The sequence below is a fragment of the Cyanistes caeruleus genome, chromosome 15 (genome assembly GCF_971803275.1).
Source record: "Cyanistes caeruleus chromosome 15, bCyaCae1.hap1.1, whole genome shotgun sequence".
NCBI classification, from domain to species: Eukaryota; Metazoa; Chordata; class Aves; order Passeriformes; family Paridae; genus Cyanistes; species Cyanistes caeruleus.
The window spans coordinates 10,379,647-10,398,263 of record NC_141715.1 but is presented as its reverse complement, the minus strand read 5'-3'; the positions used below and the strand labels follow the sequence as shown (position 1 = coordinate 10,398,263).

General features: G+C 42.2%; 1 protein-coding gene across 27 annotated transcripts in view; it reads left to right on the top strand.

Moving 5' to 3' along the window:
- Positions 1–17,281, top strand: part of RAPGEF6 (Rap guanine nucleotide exchange factor 6) — a 123,113-nt gene extending 105,832 nt beyond the window's left edge. For 12 of the 27 annotated variants that reach the window (XM_086851605.1, XM_086851603.1, XM_086851604.1 and 9 more), the window contains 6 exons: positions 1,230–1,364; positions 2,707–2,820; positions 5,261–5,486; positions 7,255–7,766; positions 10,653–10,964; positions 12,690–17,281. In XM_086851605.1, the coding sequence (XP_086707731.1) occupies positions 1,230–1,364; positions 2,707–2,820; positions 5,261–5,486; positions 7,255–7,766; positions 10,653–10,964; positions 12,690–12,715 (1,325 nt within the window). In that variant the 3' untranslated portion in view covers positions 12,716–17,281. Of the gene's footprint in view, positions 1–1,229; positions 1,365–2,706; positions 3,364–4,491; positions 4,610–5,260; positions 5,487–7,254; positions 7,767–10,652; positions 10,965–12,689 lie in introns of all 27 variants that reach the window. The other 15 variants (XM_086851612.1, XM_086851607.1, XM_086851609.1 and 12 more) reach the window with 6 other exon arrangements.
- Positions 17,282–18,617: the final 1,336 nt, after the last annotated feature.

Below are 18,617 nucleotides of genomic sequence, written 5' to 3'. Positions count from 1 at the left end.
AGGAGGGAGGAGCTCTTTTGGAGCTGGGTGGTTTATGTAAGATACCACTGTGCTTCATTAAAGGAATTCATTTTAAAACATTGGGTGCATATTACTGTGTTTTAAGAGACCATGCTTAATCATTTGCAGAGTCATAACTGCACAGTTAATGGTGACATGCTGTCTCCAAATATGCTCTTGCTTCATGAAGACTAATATATTTGGATACAATCATTGAAACAAATCACAGACATTTAATATTTTAACCTCTGGGACACCATTTTAACATTATTATGGCCAAATGGAACAGCATATATTATTAGTTGGCTCCTAATGAACATAATTTTTTGTCTCTAAATTTACTAGTTGCAAAGCAGTATATTCTCTATTAGATTTTGTCCTATTTACGTAAGTGTTGTATCATTTGAAAGCTGCAATTCTGGGTTATTAAACAAAGTTAGATGTAGTCAATAACTGATATGAAATTATTTTATAGTATATTGGGCATCAGCATCATTTAAATAGCTTCAGAAAACGGTATATCACAGCATATAATTGTTTCCAGTTAGTATTTATTTCAGTTCTCCTTTGAAAAGCCTGTGCAGTTTGATATGTTCCAGAAACTTTTCTCAGAGGTGTTTCTTCATTCATGTGTGGTGGTCCATGCTGATATAACAAGTTATTGAGAACTTGAAATAACTCCTTAGCACTGAGGAGTTATCTTCTGCAGGATGGTCTAATAGTGAGTAAGAAACACCAAGCCATGTGTGGGACACTGGTTTTGCTAAACTAGTCAAACAGTGGATAGTGCCCATGAGTGTTGATTTGAAAACTCCTACTTGTGAAGATCTTGAACAGAGCTGGTGGCCCTGACACACTGGTTTTTAACACAGTCCCAACAATGCTATGGGCAGGGATTTCCTCCAAGGTTTATACTGCACACAGATTTATTTATTTTTTACATAGTCCTTTTGCCAAAACCACAATGAATGTATCCACTGCAGTGGTTCCTGTTGGGATATGGATGTTTCAACACAATGCAGATGGACAGCCAGCAGTAGCAGTGGCCACAGCTGATCTGATCTAAATTTAAATAGAGACTGCCTCCACATGCAGAATTCTCTGAGCATCTGTTCCTCTCCTTGCTGAATGTTCTGATTGTTTAACATGGTGCTTATTTCTAGTTTAAACAGAAATCAGTAACTTAAAAGAGGAATAACATGCAGTAACTGATCACATTGTTTTCATAGGTACAGGCTCTCCACAGAAATCATTAAGCTTGTCTGAGGAAGTAAGTACTAAGAAACAGACAGATGACACTATGTCCATGGCATCTTCTTTGCACTCCAGCCCACCTGCTTCTCCTCAGGGCTCCCCACGCAAAGGTACGTGTGTGGCAGCATCAGTCCCAGGAACTGGAGCCTAAGCCAGGGTGTGCAGTGGCAGGAATAGTTGTTGGTAATAACATGTAAGAGAAATAGTAAGAATATTAAGAAAATTCATGTCAAGAATAGAATCATGTCTTTCTATGAATAGACATGATTTTCTGTTTGTATATTTTGGACCTTTAAGTCACTTAGTATTTAAAAAAAGGGAACACTTGTCTTCTTAAAATACTGCCTAAGTGCTTTTGGCAGAATTCCCAATAGATCTGAAGTACTGCCACCCACCATCACGCCAGTTCAGATTCAGGTGGCCACTTAAATAAATTGGATTTGCAAACCTGGGAATTTCTTGAAGATGACAGTGTTGGCAGAAACTGCAGCTATTGAGACAACTTTTGGTCTTACTAAAAGGTAGCTTGAATACCAGGTGATTAGATAGAGCTTGTGCTGGAATGGTGTCATAGTTCTCCAGGACAGGTGGTTTAGGTTGCTGCAGAAGTAGTAGGATCCATCTAACTCCTTGAGTCGCTGTTCATGTTTTTTGTTCTTGTGTACAGGGCTTTGTATACATCCCTGTCTCTCATGATGCCCTGAGAATCCCTTTATTTTTGATGTCTTCATCTTAAAAGACCTGCATCACTTCATCATTAGTCAACTTTGGATGGAAATTCATTTGAAATCTCTTAACACCACTCAGTAGCCAGCCTGGGTGGTCAGTGTTGGATGGCATAAGGCCTTCTCTCCCTCCCTTCTGTGCTGCTTTGACTCACTGACAGCCCAAAGCCACTTCATTGGCATGGCATGGCATGGCACAGTGACCTGCTGCATCTTCTCACCCTTCTCAGTGGGAGATCAGGCTGGTCCATCCACTTCTGCCTTCACAAGATCCTGTTCCCTTTAGGAGAATGCTACTTATTTTACTTAAACACAGCACATGTATAAAAAGCCAAAATACTTGGGCTGCCAAATTTTGCTCCACCGAGCATGGCTTATGTTATTTTCGTTAACTTTTACCTGGTTCTTTGAAAACAATGTTTTGTTTCTTGGGGGTTGTTTCATTAATTCAGCTTGATTTCAGCACTGATCTCATTTGATTGAGGTGATCTGTACTTTGTTGTATGTGTTGTGCTAACAGCTCATTGATCTAAAATTAGGTGCTTCACAGACAGCTGAAAGACGTAATTTTAGGCATGAACACATTCCACTTAATCTTAGATTTAATTTTCTTTTGAGCTATACTCAAGTGATATACAAATAGGATTGAAGAAAAAAGGAATTTCAATTAGGATGTTATTTTGTTGTTACTTACCATCAACATCTGTCTGTGTCTACTTCATTGTAGTTGGCAACATCCAAAGGTCTGGTAACTGCAGTCAGATGAATCTCTCTGGCTCTTCCTCATCACTGGCCAGTGAAACCAGCAACAAGAACAGTGGACAGCGCAGCTATGGAATAGGTGGGGCTTATTTACAAAAGCAAATTCGGATGATTTGCCAAGCTGGAGAGAGTTCTGAGAAAAGTGACATTGAGAAAGAGAGTAGAAAGGCAGAAGATGAGCATGAACCTACAAAAATAAAGGGATTCTGGTTTAGAAGACTTAGGGAAAGAAGCTTCTCCAGGGAAAGAACAGCTTTTACTGCAAAAAGGGAAGCAGAGCCCACTGAAGCCTTAGAAAGCAATGAAAACCAAAAGGACAAGGACATTGATACTCTGAGTACAGCAAGTATCTGTAGCAACAGCAGTGTGTACACATCCTACTGCCTATGCACGAGGCCTAGAAGACGGAGGAAGACTATATAATGTATTTTTAGAAGGAAGACTGATGTCCATATTGCATCTGATATCCTGGGTTTATCTAAGTTATTTCAGCATTATCCAGTGACATGTTTAAGATGTTTAATGTGCTTCCCTTCCAGATGTTTGTGTCAGTTCATTATAGCTAATCACCCTTACAGTGCAGTGAAGACAATTATGTGAAGTTTAGAAAATCAAGGAACAGGTACAGTGTCAGTTCAGTTACTTAGTGTGTCACAAATGCCAATGAAACAGTAAGTTCCTGCAACATTTGTAAATTAAACAGTACCTGATATTGTGTCAATGGAATTCTCACTTCCAGCATTTGTGCCTATTCCATTGATCACACCTGCTGTCCTTTTCAGCCCAGCACATCCTTATATTTAGTCTGTTCATACATATGTGCTGTAACTTTATTGCTCAGCTTTCAGACAGTGTTATTAATTTCTTTGATGAAGAGGAGCCCCATTGTTCTCCAGATAGTTGGAACACTGTGAGGACATTTCTTACTACAGTAGAATTGTGTCAATTTAAAGAGTCCCTTAAAAAATACAAAGAATATGAAATACTAGTTATTGACAAATGAAAGGAAACTGAAATTTAATCTTAAAAAGGGTGCCTTTAAGTACATTTTAAGGTTCCGTCCTATAGTTTGATAATATTGATATTTACTGCTCATATTTGCTCTTAAAATCTTACAGCAATAGTCAAAGTTAAGCTGTGAAATCTCAAATTATAAGCTTTATGCTCAGTGGCTGTATGCCAGTGTCTCCACTGTATCATCATGCCATACTGTTTCATCTGTATTGTTTATGCACTTAGGAACATTGGTCTTCTGTATTAGGTTGTGTGTATCATTGGCTTTTACACTGCCTTGTCATTTCACTTCTTCACATAATCAGTGTGTGTCAGTACCACTAAAAGGCACATGTGCAGAAATTTAGGGGGAAAAGAGCTTGGCTGAGGTGTTAGATATATAAGGGTGTATACCTTATTCATGTCTGAAATAAGTTATTTGAGGGTAAGCCAAGCATAAAAAAGAAAAAAAGGTATTATACATTTTTCTCTGAATCTGATGGGATCTTCAGTTGTTCCCCTTCTGTGGGAACAACAGTAGAGTCTGGTCCAGCTCCTCCCAAGGTTGTACTTCCTGCTTTTGCTTCCCTCTCTGTTAGTTTTGGAGAACATAAAAATGCAATGGATTATATGGCTAATCCCTGAGTGCTAATAGCTGTCTTTTACCTTAGTTAGATCTCCTCCTCCACTGCCAGAATCTTTTTTGAGTCTTGCATGGCAGAGGGATAGTGGGAAGTGTGCTGTGTTTATACTGCAGGAGTCAGCACTTGCAGAATTGGAAAGGCCTGATATGCCAGCCCAGTACTGATGCAGTATGCTGCTGATTCTGGTTGCATAGGTTAAAGCTGCTGCTCTGGAGAGTAGTGGAGTTGCAGGTGGGTTATTGGTGTCCCTGGACTTGCATTAGTAAATCACTGCTAGATGCTGCTAGGTGCTAAAAGCGTAGTACCCTAAAATCCTGAGTGGACTGATTTTATGCAAACAGGGTTTGGTTGGTTTTCTTCTAAATATCCTCACTGTAATGTGTGTATCAATACTTTGTTGTCATATGTTGATCAAGATATCCTCTCTCCTCTCTCCTTTCCCTCCTCTCCCTCCTCTCCCTCCTCTCCCTCCTCTCCCTCCTCTCTCTTCTCTTCTCTCTTCTCTCCTCTCTCTTCTCTCCCCCCTCTCTCCCCCCTCTCTCCCCCCTCTCTCCCCCCTCTCTCCCCCCTCTCTCCCCTCTCTCTCTCCCCCCTCTCTCCCCCCTCTCTCCCCCCTCTCTCCCCCCTCTCTCCCCCCTCTCTCCCCTCTCTCTCTCCCCCCTCTCTCCCCCCCTCTCCCCCCTCTCTCCCCTCTCTCTCTCCCCTCTCTCTCCCCCCTCTCTCTCTCCCCTCTCTCTCTCCCCTCTCTCTCTCCCCCCTCTCTCTCCCCTCTCTCCCCTCTCTCCCCTCCCTCCCCTCCCTCCCCTCCCTCCTCTCCCTCCTCTCCCTCCTCTCCCTCCTCTCCCTCCTCTCCCTCCTCTCCCTCCTCTCTCCTCTCCTCAGGCTATGCCCTCATACCTTCCACTAAATCTGACAACTTCTCGGACTCCAGTCACAGTGAGATTTCATCCCGGTCCAGCATCGTGAGCAACTGCTCTGTGGACTCCATGTCAGCAGCACTGCAGGACGAGAGGAGTTTGTCCCAGTCCCTCATTGTGGTGGATTCAGGCGGGGCAGAGAGAAAGGAGCATCCTCAGGCACTGACAGATTACACTCAGCCCTGCCCCGGGTAAGATGCGGCTGGTTCTGGTGGGGCTTGGTGTTGTGGTGTCAGAAGGGGTAAGGAAGCTCTGGCCAGGACACAGCTGTGCACTCCTTTGTGGTTATTACGCTTTTTCTGGAAGCTGGGACACTGGCTGCTGTGTGTGAGCCTGTTTCCATAAGAAGCTTACAGTATTATTTGGGGAGACAACAGCTTGTTCCCATTGGTGGGGTTTAGCTGGATATTTCTTGCAGGAGACTGGAAGCTTGTTAGAAGCCAGGATGATGCTTTGCAAATTAGTGCCATGGTGAGAGAGAGCAAAAGAGCAACAGGATATGATCAATTCTCTGAGTCAGCAGTGCCAGTCACTTAACATGCTGTAATGTGATTTGTAAGGATTTTTCTAATTATCATTTGTTACTTAGGCATACTGGCAGCTTTCTGCTATTGTCTTTCTGACAGTTTCCATACAAAAGGTCTTGTTACTTTAGTGCAGTGAGAATTTCCGCTGAAATGATGCTTTGAACTGGAAGTTTTTTGATTTTTCTTGCTAGATGTAGCACCTTGATCCATGGGATCAAAGATGTCTCCTAATATCTCTTGGGATAGATAGCATTGTCTGTCCTCAGTTGTCATGGATTTAGCTAAATGAGAGATTCTCCTTACATTTGTAATTTTTCCAGTTCATAGAATCATAGAATGCTTTGGGTTGCAGTGGACCTTAAAGATCATCTTGATCCAACCTCTGGGCAGGAATCAGGGTGCTTCCAACCCCATCCAGCCTGGCCTTGAACACTTCCAGGGATGGAAAGAAATCAGTAATTCTGTTCATTTCACGGGATTAAAATGTGAATTTAAAGATGTGCTTCATCAAAGAAAATAATTCCCTTTCTAGAAGGCATAATACACACTGAGTTTAAGTTGTGTGGTTGTTTCTTTAGTTTCAATGGGTTGCAAGGGAAGAAAGTGGGTTTTATCCTAGGATTTACAAGAAAAGGAAGGAAAAACACCCCTTGCTTGCACATACCTAAGAAATGTTCCTTGATTTCACAACATGTCAGTAAACTGCTGAGGGAGGGTGTTGAATTTTAATGTTGTGCTGCCCATGCATTTGTTAACACACCCAGAAATAGTTCCGAGACTTGAATAATGTCTAGCAATCCTATCTTCATGTATTCTAAGTTCATACAAACCTAACTTTATTTTTCCCCACTTAATTATGCATTTAGAGCGATTAGAGCTTTCAGCAGACATTTCCTTAAAAAAGAAATTTTGGACTTTGCTTTTCACAATCTGTCCCTCCATATTGTTCCCACAAATGTCACTTACGCCAAATATTTCCAAATGTTCTTGAAATTCAGCTGCTTCTCCTCTTTCTAAACAGCATGATGTTGCTGCCAGTGAAGGGGTTGAATTTTATTCTAAATATTTATTTTTATTTTAGTTTATAAATGTAAAGAAAAAGGTGGTAGCAGACTAAATGTAAGAAGTAATTTACTCCTCTGCTTTCTGTCAGGCACTGTTGCTGTGATTGGTAGAGAAGAGCTAATGTGGACCAGACTCAGGGATCTGGGGTGCAGCCTGGAAATAAATGTTGCAAACTTCTTATTCCCTTGGGAATAGCTTCCTTGCTGCTGTGTGCAGTAATGATTTGGGAGTAACACTGTCTCTTGTCAGTGCTCCCTTGAGCTTGCTGCTTACCTGATACAAACCCAGAGTTGGCTCTGAGTACATTGCTCTTATTATAAAAGCTTACAAGTGTTTTTTTCCCAATTTCTGTCATTTTCCAATGTAGCTGGTCCATCACTAGGCCTGCTCTGATCAGAGGGATGGCATTCACGTCTTCCATGAGCAGCGAGGAGATCTCCCATGAGCACATCACTGTAGAGGCAGCAGACAGCGGCCGGGGAAGCTGGACTTCATGCTCAAGTAGTTCTCATGACAATTTCCAGAATATCCCAAACCAGAAGAGCTGGGATCTCCTCAGTTCTTACCGTCACACCCAGCTGGATGGACCTATAGCTGAAGTGGATCCCACAAACTGTTACTCTGAGGAGGGTTATTTGTATTCTGAAGCTTTTTCCAAAGCCAACAGGCAGTCGAAAGCCAGCGTGGAGCTCAATCAGTCTCGGCAGAGCTGGGCATCCTCCAGCTCCCTGTCAGACACTTACGAGACAAACTATGGGACAATTAAGCGGAGGGGGCTGGAGAACTCCACAGCAGAGCAGACGGAGGTTTTGGACTCTAAACCAGGTGCTGATACAGCTTACAAAACTGTTACTTCAAGTACAGAAAAAGGCCTGATAGGTAAGCCAAGCCAACAGCTCATGGAAGCTGCTACATCTGTTTTTCATTTTGATACTAAATTGTTAAGAAATGACGTCAGCTGGTCTGGGGCTGCCTGTCATGTTGAATTCAGCTTCATACGTGGTTGTAATCATAGCACTACACAGTTTTCAAGCCACCTTCTTTTGCATTAGGAATATTAAGATAATAAACAAGTACACTTCCCCATCACTTCATGGGTGTGCAGGAAAACTGCAGGAAAATGTCAGGCAGTTCTTTTCTCTAGTATGCTGGTTTGCTTTTTTGAATGGTTTTGGAGGTGTACTTATCACTGTAGATGCTCTTCTGACAAGGGTCAGTGATCCCATACTCCTTATAATACTCCTTATAAATTATATATTATATAATAATATAATTCCCAGGAACCCAGAGAGAAGTGCATGACTGCAGAGTTCATCTGCCACTCTGGAGCTGGGGCAACTTTCATCCACAGGGCTTTGGCTCTGAAAGCTATTTTGCTGTTTTAAGATGACATTTATTTGATTATGCAGCTGCAGTTTGGCTACTTATGAAAGGAGAAAAAATTAAAAATGCTCTTTGAAATATGCATAGTTCTATCAAGCAAGATGTTCTTCCCCTGTCTGAGTTCATTAGCCAAAATTAAAGGAACTGGGTTAGTAGCAAGATAAAACATGGAATGCAAAGCTTTCTAAGACTGTGAGGCAAGGGTGCAGCTGAAATGCAGTTCAATTACTGAGTGGATTGCTGGAGGGGTTTGTTATCAAAAGTAATTGCTTGAATAAACATTGCACGTAGGGCAGAGGTCTTGGATTGTATTCCTCCTTCTTGACTTTGAAAAAGAAATCGTGGTGGAGCCTTGCAGAAGATTTGCTCCCAGCTCATTGCTATGCCTGTGCTCTGTGCTCTGCCCTTGCAGCCTTTCAGAGCTGTTCATAAGTGTCTGAGCTGTATTAGGAGATGGCAGGTTCACTGTTCAGTACATGCTGTCTTTGCTGACAGCACTTCCCCTTCCTTTTAATTCTTTTTCCATTCTGCACCATGTAGCTGTGAGGAGCACTCAGAGTGCTGGAATGGGGCCTGTTTGTTTGGTCAAGGAAAGATCAGATATGGATGGATATAATTACAGGTTTACAAATGCAAATCCATTAGCTGTTCACCATCACACAGTATACCAAAGATATCTTCACTTCATTTCACCATTTGTAAAATACTGTGAATTGGAACTTGACAAAGGGAACATTATTCTTGAATTACTACAGTAGATTAAAGGTTAGCTCTGGGGAGCCTGAAGCTTTCTCCTTTGATGTAGAACATACCCACCCTTGTCATTCCTCCTGCAAATCCAACAAAGGACTGAAGGTGAGGTGAGGACCCAGCCCTTCCCTATCCCTCCAGGGAAGAGCAGATCCTCTTCACTTCCCCTGCATTTTCACAGAGACCTCATTCAGTGGTAGTTAAATGAAAATAAATCCTGTAATTCAATAATAAAAATCCCTGCCTGTGCCCACGTGTGTCTGCTAAACCCCAGACTGACTGAGTTTGGTTTTGGTTATTTTACTGTCAGCCCAAGCATGAGCTGAGGCCATAAAGTATGAACCAGCTTGTGTTCCTGATACCAAAACCTGGAACCTCACAAGTCTACAACACAATAAGAAATACTCCTTTATTTTTCATCCCTTCACATTCTTCTAAGATAAGAAACTGTTATATTTTTTGAAATAAGTGAAACTAATGAACATGCACTTTTTAAAATGGATCCACAGGAAGAATGCAAATTCACTTAACTAAGAGATTAAAGAAATTACCCTGGGTTTGAAACTTTACTGTTGTAACATGTCCATGGAAAAAAGCCCAGTTTAACATGCACATAAGCCCCAGACCTGGGGTGGGAGGGAGGCAAGGCAACCTAAGAGGAATGAAATTTTGGGTTGAGAACCTCTGTGACTTGAACTACTGCTGAACAAGGCAGGGAGAAGATGAATTATGAGTCATGGACATTGCAAATAAATAATATTGATTATAGCTTTTTCATGACTGCACAAGGCATAATGCAGCCCTTCCAAAGGCTATGCCAATAACTGTTCCTAGTTTTTTCTCACTTGTAAACAGAGAACATAGTTTAAGATAAGGGTATAAAATAAAACAAAAAACAAGGGAAAAAAAAAGTAAGAAATCAAAAGTATGAGTGTGACAAGCCGTTATTCACTCTGTGAAAATGTAAAATAATTGATACAGTCTGCCTCATAGGATCAATTTTATGTGATGCTATTTTCTTCTTCCTGTGGCATAGCCAGATGGTTTCATGTCTTCATACACATCAGTTGATACGGTGATATTTTATTGTAATGAATTTGTGTTAAGCAACTGACCTCTTTAGGATGATGAAATGGATGTTGGAAGTCAACCAGCAGTTTTTGCTGTCAAATACCAGCATGCTGCGCAAAGTAACTCTGGGCTGGTTGCCTTAATTCCTTCTGTTTCAGTTTCCCAGCCTGTAACTGTGGCAGCAGACTTGGCTGTGCTGGCTCTCCATCCTGCCAGAGAGCTCCAGGGCATCCCCTGGTGCAGCAGGGCCATAGGAGCAGGGACTGTAATAAAAGGTGTTAATTGCAGTCTGAATACAGACAAGCTAAGAGTCCTCTTTCCACTCAACTGACATCTCACCTAAGGAGTTCTCAGATTCTCTTAATACTCTGACTTCTTAAAATAAATAGAAAATAGAAATGAAGGCATAAATATCTGCTGCTGACATTATAACCAGTGTTTCTGCATTTGCATTTTGTTATCAGTTTCTGTTTTGCCATTGTAACATTTCATGATTTTTTAACGTTTTGTTTCCTTTCTTTTTCTTCTTTAACATTTCCATTGCTTATTTCTTGTGCCCAGTGTACTGTGTCACCTCACCTAAGAAGGACGATAGGTATAGGGAGCCACCGCCCACCCCTCCGGGATATATGGGGATTTCTTTAGCGGACATAAAAGAAGGATCGCCCCACCACCCACACCTCAAACCTCCAGACTATAGTGTGGCAGTGCAGAGGTCAAAAATGCTGCACAGTGACCTCTCTAGACTTGCACCAGCTGCTCTCGGTAGTGACCCGGTGGCCTGTGTCTCCTCGAGGACGCCTCAGTGGTACGGCCGGCAGCCGTCCAGCCCCAGAGTAGCAGACTTGCCTGACGCAGATAGTGAAGAGGATGGTAGGTGAACACCTGCTTCGGGAGTGGGGCTCTGCAGGGTGCACTTCACAGCAATGTTCTGGGCTTTCTCTTGGGTCATTCTTGGAGATTAAAAGCAGATTAATCTCTAAATACACAGTTCTGTGTGTATGGCTGTATGCACATGTGTGGCTGTGTATGTCATGCATAGCTGTGTGCATGTACATACACGTTTAAAGCAAAGAATAATGCCTTCCCCACAGAAAAAGCATGTTGGCACCAAAGTCAAAGTATATGTAAATAAATAAATATACAAAAATACACATATGAGATCTCCTAAAGTACAGCTGAGACACTTAAGAGCATGTAGATATTGGTTTGTTTTTTTTTTTTTTTTCTTTAAAATCTGTCTCTTCTTAAACAGTGATGAGACACTGACAGGCTACATGTGGAAAAATTCTAGCCTCTCTGGGTTGATTAACTGGTGTCCCAGTGGTTTGGCTGGCATCAGAGTGATGGTCTAAAATGAGTGATTTGGATTTGGTGGCGTGAACTTACTTAATTTGTGTTTGGGTGTGCTGGCATTGAGCTGCTTTATGCCTCAGCAGGTATTTTTGGACATTGTGTTTCAAAGTATTGAACAAAATAATATTGAACTTCTGTTCTTCTGGAGAGTGCATTTGATGAAGTCTGTGTTCTGTGCCTAACTTGGCCTGACAGTGTCTCTTCCAGTTCATTTTTCATATTCTTGTTTGAAGCAACAGCCAGTGCTACCAGGCATGGCATTTGTGGGGTTACCAAAATGTGAGGGGATTTTCTGATAAAGACTGCTCTTACATTGTGTCAAAGCTAACTTCAGGTCAGGGGAATTATCTGCTGATTTGCTTTTAATTTCTGTGCACCAATGTGATCTTCTATACCTTTAGCTGGTGAACTCAGTTTTTTATTAGAATGTTGTGATAATTTCCTTCCATTTCAGTCTGATTTAAAATGAGCCTGTATTTAAACAACTTCTAATGCAAATTATTGTATCTTGGCCCTTTAAAATGTGTAAGCAGTAGTTAACATATATATTACTACTGCAGTTCAAACTTACAGTAAACATAAAGCTGGCTGGCATTAATTCTGTTGTGCTTTTGATGTAAAAATAAGGAAGTCATTGCTTCAAAAATTTTTAATCAAATTTTTTCTAGGCTATATTTAGCTGTACACTTTTAGAGGCACCTATTTTGCTATTCTCAAAGTGCTTGGTTAATTTTATTTGGTATAAAATGCCCACTGCATGGAAGTTTGCTGGCTTTTTTCCCAGATCCATAGCTTTTGGCATACTGGGAGCTGCATGCTGATCATTTTTGGAGGATCTGGGATTTTGTGTTTTGCAATCTGTCTTTATCGTATGACCATCATCCCTCAGACTGCAGAAGCTGTGGCTGCCCCATCCCTGGAAGTGCACAAGTCCAGGCTGGATGGGGCTTGGAGCAACCTGGATGGTGTCACTTTCATGTCAATGCCTATGGCATGAAGTTGGAATGAGATGCTTTATAAGGTTCCTTCCAACCCAAACCATTCTGTGGTTGCCTGAGGATTGGATAAATGGTGATACGGAATGTGTCAGTGGTAATAAAGACAGTGAAAACATGCTGCTGAGGGGGTGAAGTTGGCATAGACTCACTGTGATCACCTCATTGGGTGCTGGTCTGTGCCCTGTGTGCCTGAGGAGGTGGGAGCTGGTGGAATAATTGCCTGTTTCTTTATCTTGTTTTACAGAAGATGAACAAGTATCAGCAGTTTAAGCCTTGGGTTATTTCCATAAGCCACTCCCAATACAAGGGATGCGGGAGAACGTCTCATGGTTCTGTGAGCGACTGCTGACAACTTGCTGCTACTGACCTCAGACCTTGCCTCTGTCACAGATGAGATGGAACAGGTTGGATCACCTCTTTGCACATTCCTTCACTCTGCCACCACCACCTAAGAAGCTATTTCTGCCTGTGAAATAGGAAATCCTGTTCAAGGAATGTGCTGACTGCCTGGATGCCAACACGGGTACCCAGAGATGGACTTCATGCATTGGGGAGGACCAGTTGTCACCACCACTTGAAACTTGGGAGCATTTTTCTGTATGATACCATTTAATCCTTTCGTAGTTTCCATTGTTGCTATTTTCTACATGACCGTTAGAAGTCTGAGAGTGTTATCTTATGAACTTGAAAAAAAAATTATATCAAAATGTCAGCAAAAGCGAAGGATGTTGCTGAAGTATCTGAAAATAATTTATTAATTTAATATTTTTAAATAGGAGTTTCCTTTATGTGTGTTGGGAGTGCTCTGGTTGGCTAATATTAATGTTTAGTCAATGTGAAAGTAGATTGGGTACACATCAACAGTTGTGCTCTCGAAATAAACACAGAAAAGTAGAAACGGGTGCAGAAATTTACAGATTTTAGAGTGAGTTTAGATTTAACATGGATAGAGCTCAGTGCTCTGCAGAGCAGCGTCTGTCAAGCCAGCACTCCTGCTGCTCCCCTCCCACATGAACACAGCAAAAACCGCCTGTCCAAGGATTTTTAGAATTTTTGTTAGCTAAGGAAACAGTTGGTGCTCTCCTCCCCTGTTAAGGAATGTTTGAAATGTGGAAGCTGCAGCTTATGGGGGAGCATTTGGGGAGATCTGAAGCTTTCCCAAAGGAGTTCTAATCAGGTTTTGCCCTGCAGAGTTCAATATGCAAAGCATATTCTAAAACTCAAAACTCAGCTGTGTGTTGTGGTTTTTAAGATCATCTCACGTGTCCTGGCCTTTTCCCAGAGTTGCACAGGGTTTAGTTGCAAAGGTTATATTTTAAAAAAATAATAAAATAATTAGAAATCACCTACATTTCACAATAAAGTTTGTGAAACTGAACAATAAATGACGCAGTCCTTATAGAAGAGCATAATGCATTCTATGATGGGTTAAAAAACTGTGGTGTTTATCTGGAAAATACAGATGATCTCAAACAAATTTTTTTTAAAATCCTAGTTAAAAATCCTGATGGCGTTGATGTCAGTGAGAGTTTTGACTTGCAGCCAGCCTCTAGTTTGACTATGGTCAAAAGAATTGCTTCTTTGATTTTACTTTTAGCCAGCCAGAGTGCATAAGGGTAGAACTGGAAATGCCTGCTGCAGGTTCTTTTCTTTCTCTTTCTTTCCTTTCTTTCCTTTCTTTCCATTCTTCTGTCTTTCCTTCCATCCTTCCTTCCATATATAACACCCCATTCTAGTGTTAAAATCAGAAATGAATGTGTGAATATATATTTAAACATTTAATTGTAAATCTTTGTTGTGATGTTTACAGCCTAAGCTAGAAAGATGATGTTTGTCATTTTTACAGTGCCTCAAAACTGATTTCTATATCCATAGTTGTGAAGAGCTTTAAGGTTTTTTTTTTTAACCTATATGTGTGCAGGGGTGCAAGATGAATGCAACATTTTTGGAAAATGCCACAAGTACCAAAAACAATCCAAAGCCTTTGATGTGCTTTCTTCATAGTAGCTAGGGGCTGATGCAGCCAGGTGGATGTGAATGACCCAGCCTATGTCTGCCTTCAGAGCAGTTCCAGGTTCAACACTGCCTGGAATGTACCTGTCATGATTGGAATTGAGAAGGTGTAAATGAACAGTGATGCTGAGGAAGAGGATGCCTAATTTATAACTCACTGGTTGGCTGTATGAATTTTTGGCACAAGTATCAGAGAAGAAAATGGTTGAAAAAAATATATTAAAATACACTTGAGGTATGGCATAATAAATGCATTTTGCTTTCTTAAGGCCTTAATGACTAAAAATTAATGTGTCAAAGCAATGCAGGGCAGAGTGAGTGTTTTCAACACATGAAATATTGATAATGGAACTCTTGAACTGATATTCCTGTGGGATAAATGCAGGTCCTGCCATTCCACTGTCAGCTGTACTTGCTTAACTTCTACATGGAAACAACAGGCTTTGTGTTCCATCAGAAATCATCTGTGTTTTGCCAGGTGAATGAAACCGTACAGTTCCTTGGCCTTGGGGGGGTGCTGCAGCTTATTCCAGCCTGTTGAACAAAAGCATAGGGGATGGGGGTTACTAAAGTGGCTTTCTTTTACCCCAAAACCCAATAGTGCTGCCTTTGAGGATGCAGGGAAGCCCCAGTATGGAGCAGGGTCGGGGTCTCCTGGCAGTCAGCAAGAGCAGCTGAATAAATCACCCATCCAAACACGGCGTTTGATGGTGTTTGCACATCAACAGCATCCATCTGTTCCACAGGGCTTGGCAGACACTGGAAAGTTCTGGAATGAGTGAAATTCTCACTAATCATATTTTCCTAATAGCCAACACACCTGGTGTACATAAATCATGTATAAAAGATGGACAGATGAGCTACTCCTGCCTCGCACAGTGTGGCTTTTTTGCTGCTCCTTGCTGGGGTTTTTGTTTGTTTGTTTTTAACTCAACCGATCACATTGATTGGGGCCAATAGCCAAATGTAGAGTGTCTGTGGGTTTGAAGAGGCATTATCCCTTTTTTTTGTAATTCAGACAAAAGCAATATGGTGATTAGTACCTGTTGTACACTGCTTTGTTGATGTCTTCTGGACCACAGATCCCTGATTCTGTACCTCTGCTAAGTTCTTCTAACTTGGGCTCTGATGCTGATAAACAGTTAAGGTGCCTCATGTCATGTTCTTCCACTGCCATACCTGGGTTTGCTCACTTCCTGCTCGTTTTTAGCTCCTGACTTGTTGGTGAAAGATGCATTTTAGATTTCTATGATTTAAGTACACAGTGTTTTGTTTTAAATCTTAAACTTCCAAGTAATTCCTGAGAAAGCAGTGTAGTTTGGTAAAATTGAATTGGCCTCTCCAGTTACAGAAAGGGGAAAATGAGTTCTGTGAGCCTCATGTTCATCTCCCAAGTGCACAAAAGAATGGAAAGACAATGGCTGTTGATGTTTGCAGTTCACGTTTTTGCAGTGTGGACAAATTTTGAGTGTTTGGCAACAATGGGCAGCATGGGCCTTTCCTTGGCCCTTCCTTTTGCTTTTACTCAGATAAGTTTGTAGGTGTTGCCTCACCTTGAGAATCGTGTGTGATTTTTGGGCACCATGATATGAAAAAGACATGAAGCTATTAGAGAGCATCCGAAGGAGGCCACAAGGATGGGGAAGGGTCTGGAAGGGGAAGCCTTATAAGGAGGGGCTTAGGGCACTTTGTCTGTTCAGCCTGGAGAAAAGGAGATTGAGGGGAGAGAGACCTCATTGCAGTCTGCAACATCCTCCTGAGGGACAGCATTGATCTCTTCACTCTCATGACCAGTGACAGATCACAGGAGAATGGCCTGAAGCTGTGTCAGTGGAGCTTTAGGTTGAGTATTAGGAAAAAGTATTTCCCCCAGAGGGTTGTTGGGCTCTGGAACAGCTCCCCAGGGAAGTGGTCACAGCATCAGCCTGGCAGAGCTCAAGAAGTGTTTGGACAATGCTCTAAGGTACAGGGTGGGATTTTTGGGGATGGTGCTGTGCAGGTCCAGGAGTTCAGCTTGATGATCCTGATGCATCCCTTCCAGCTCAGCAGATTCTGTAATTCCAGGTGAGTGATGCTTCACTGCAGGGTGGTCAGAACCCATTGCTTGGGATGGGGTGCAGTGGGGCTGTCTGCACCTGCCAGAGGCAGAGGGTGTCCCCAGGGGCTGAACATAGCAGTGATGCCACTTGCAGAGGGGCCTGTGGGGCGTCAGGGGTGTTCCAAAACCTCTTTCATTGCATCCCAAGTAATTTTACTGCAGGCAACAGTGGAAATACAGCCCTGCCATTTAAGTTTCTGTAAAACATTAGAATCTTTGAAGGATAAACTTAATCACTGCCTTTGCCATAAGAAAAGAAAAAAGGGATACTCTCTCTTTATAAAAGCTTTACACATTATATTTTAGAATGCTTGTATTGAGGGTAATCTATCTTGAATTCCCAACCCAGCTTTTGCTTCTGTTGTGCTTTTTATTGTTTTATCTTTATTTCTGATATACCTGGAATGCAGTTTAGCTTGGTATTAATTAAATTCTAAATATGTGAGCATATTGGCAAAACTGCACAGATGTAATGATATTCCAATAGCAACTGTACTGCACAAGTCAGTGATTGTAAAGTATTCTGTAACAAGCAATGTTTGTCTCCTATTTTTTGATACCTCTTACACTTATGTCTTTTAGAAAGACAGTGCCTCTGTATGCTTTTTGTATTTTTACTGAGTGATTGTAAATATTTGTTATATTTTTGGTTAAGAGAATGTTTAAAAGTACTGTTTATTATCCAATCTATTAATATGTTGGAATCAATAAACAATCAACATGTATTAATTGTTTTCAGCAGCTGTTTTCTGGCAGCCAGTACAGGATGGAGCTGAGGTGGGGAGTGATGTTCACCCTGGGATCAAAGAGGAGCCACCACTGAGTAATTTTGTTGTATCTTCACAGTGAGGACGATACAGCCAGACATGTGATATTCAGAGGGCTGGAGCACCTTTTCTGTGAAAATGGGCTCAGACAGGTGGAGTTGTTCAGACCGAAGAAGAGAAGGATCTGTGGAGACCTTAGAGTCACTTTCAGTGTAAAAGGGCTCCAAGAGAGCTGGAGAGGGACTCAACAAGGGACAATGGCTTTAATCTGAAGGAAGGCAGGATTGGTTTTGATTTTAGGAAGAAATTCTTGCCCGTGAGGGTGGTGAGGCCCTGGCACACAGCTGTGGCTGCCCCATCCATGGAACTGTCCAAGGACAGGGCTTAGAACAACCTGGGACAGTGGAAGGTGCTCCTGCCCATGGCAGGAGGGGTGGGGTTGGACTAGATGACCTTGAAATGTCCCTTCCCACCCAAACCACTCTGTAATTCTGTGATCTTCCTCCTTTCCCTGGGTTCTGTGCCTGCTACCTCAGCATCAACCCTGAGAGCCCAGAGAGAGCCTGAGGTCCTTGGCTGGTGTGTGGTACCTCCCCTTCACCCTGTGCACCACACACAGATGGAAGTGTGTGCTGGCACTGAGGGTAGAACAACAGAGTTGAAAATACTTCTTTTTCCTCCCCCTTATTTTTGCAGAGGGTCTGTGGCCCCCAGCCACCCCAGTGTTGTGGTGCTGAAGGTGGGGTGGGCAATGGGAGAGCAGGAGCTGTGCTGGACTACCCTGCCCTGGCTGACATGGCCAATTCTGACTGTATTTTCCCTCCATTTGTGTACAAAAGCTAAGCTGTGAGGGAATTTTATGGGAAAGGACACTTTTGTAATGGGTTATTTGCTAGCAAGCAGAGTCTGCAGCTTCTTGTTCTTTGCTCCCCAATGCAAATGACATTTTCTTCCCTTCCTCCCTGTGCAGGCCCTTTCCCTGCACTGTACATGGGGATGTGGACATGGGGATGTGGCTGCACCTCTGCTGCAGGTCAGATAAGAGTTGAGTTTTATCTTCACCATCTTACTCACCCCAGTGGTACTTTACAGTTTTAAAATCACAGAATCATTTGGGTGGGAAGGGACCTTAACCCTCACCCAGTTCCAACCCTCTGCCATGGGCAAGGATGCCTTCCACCAGCCAGGCTGATCAGAGCCCTGTCAAGCCCCACCTTGTTTGCAGAACCTTGTTGTTCAAAACCAGCCTGGTTTTGTTCCCGGGAATCTTTGAATTCCAGCAGTTTCTGGGAGA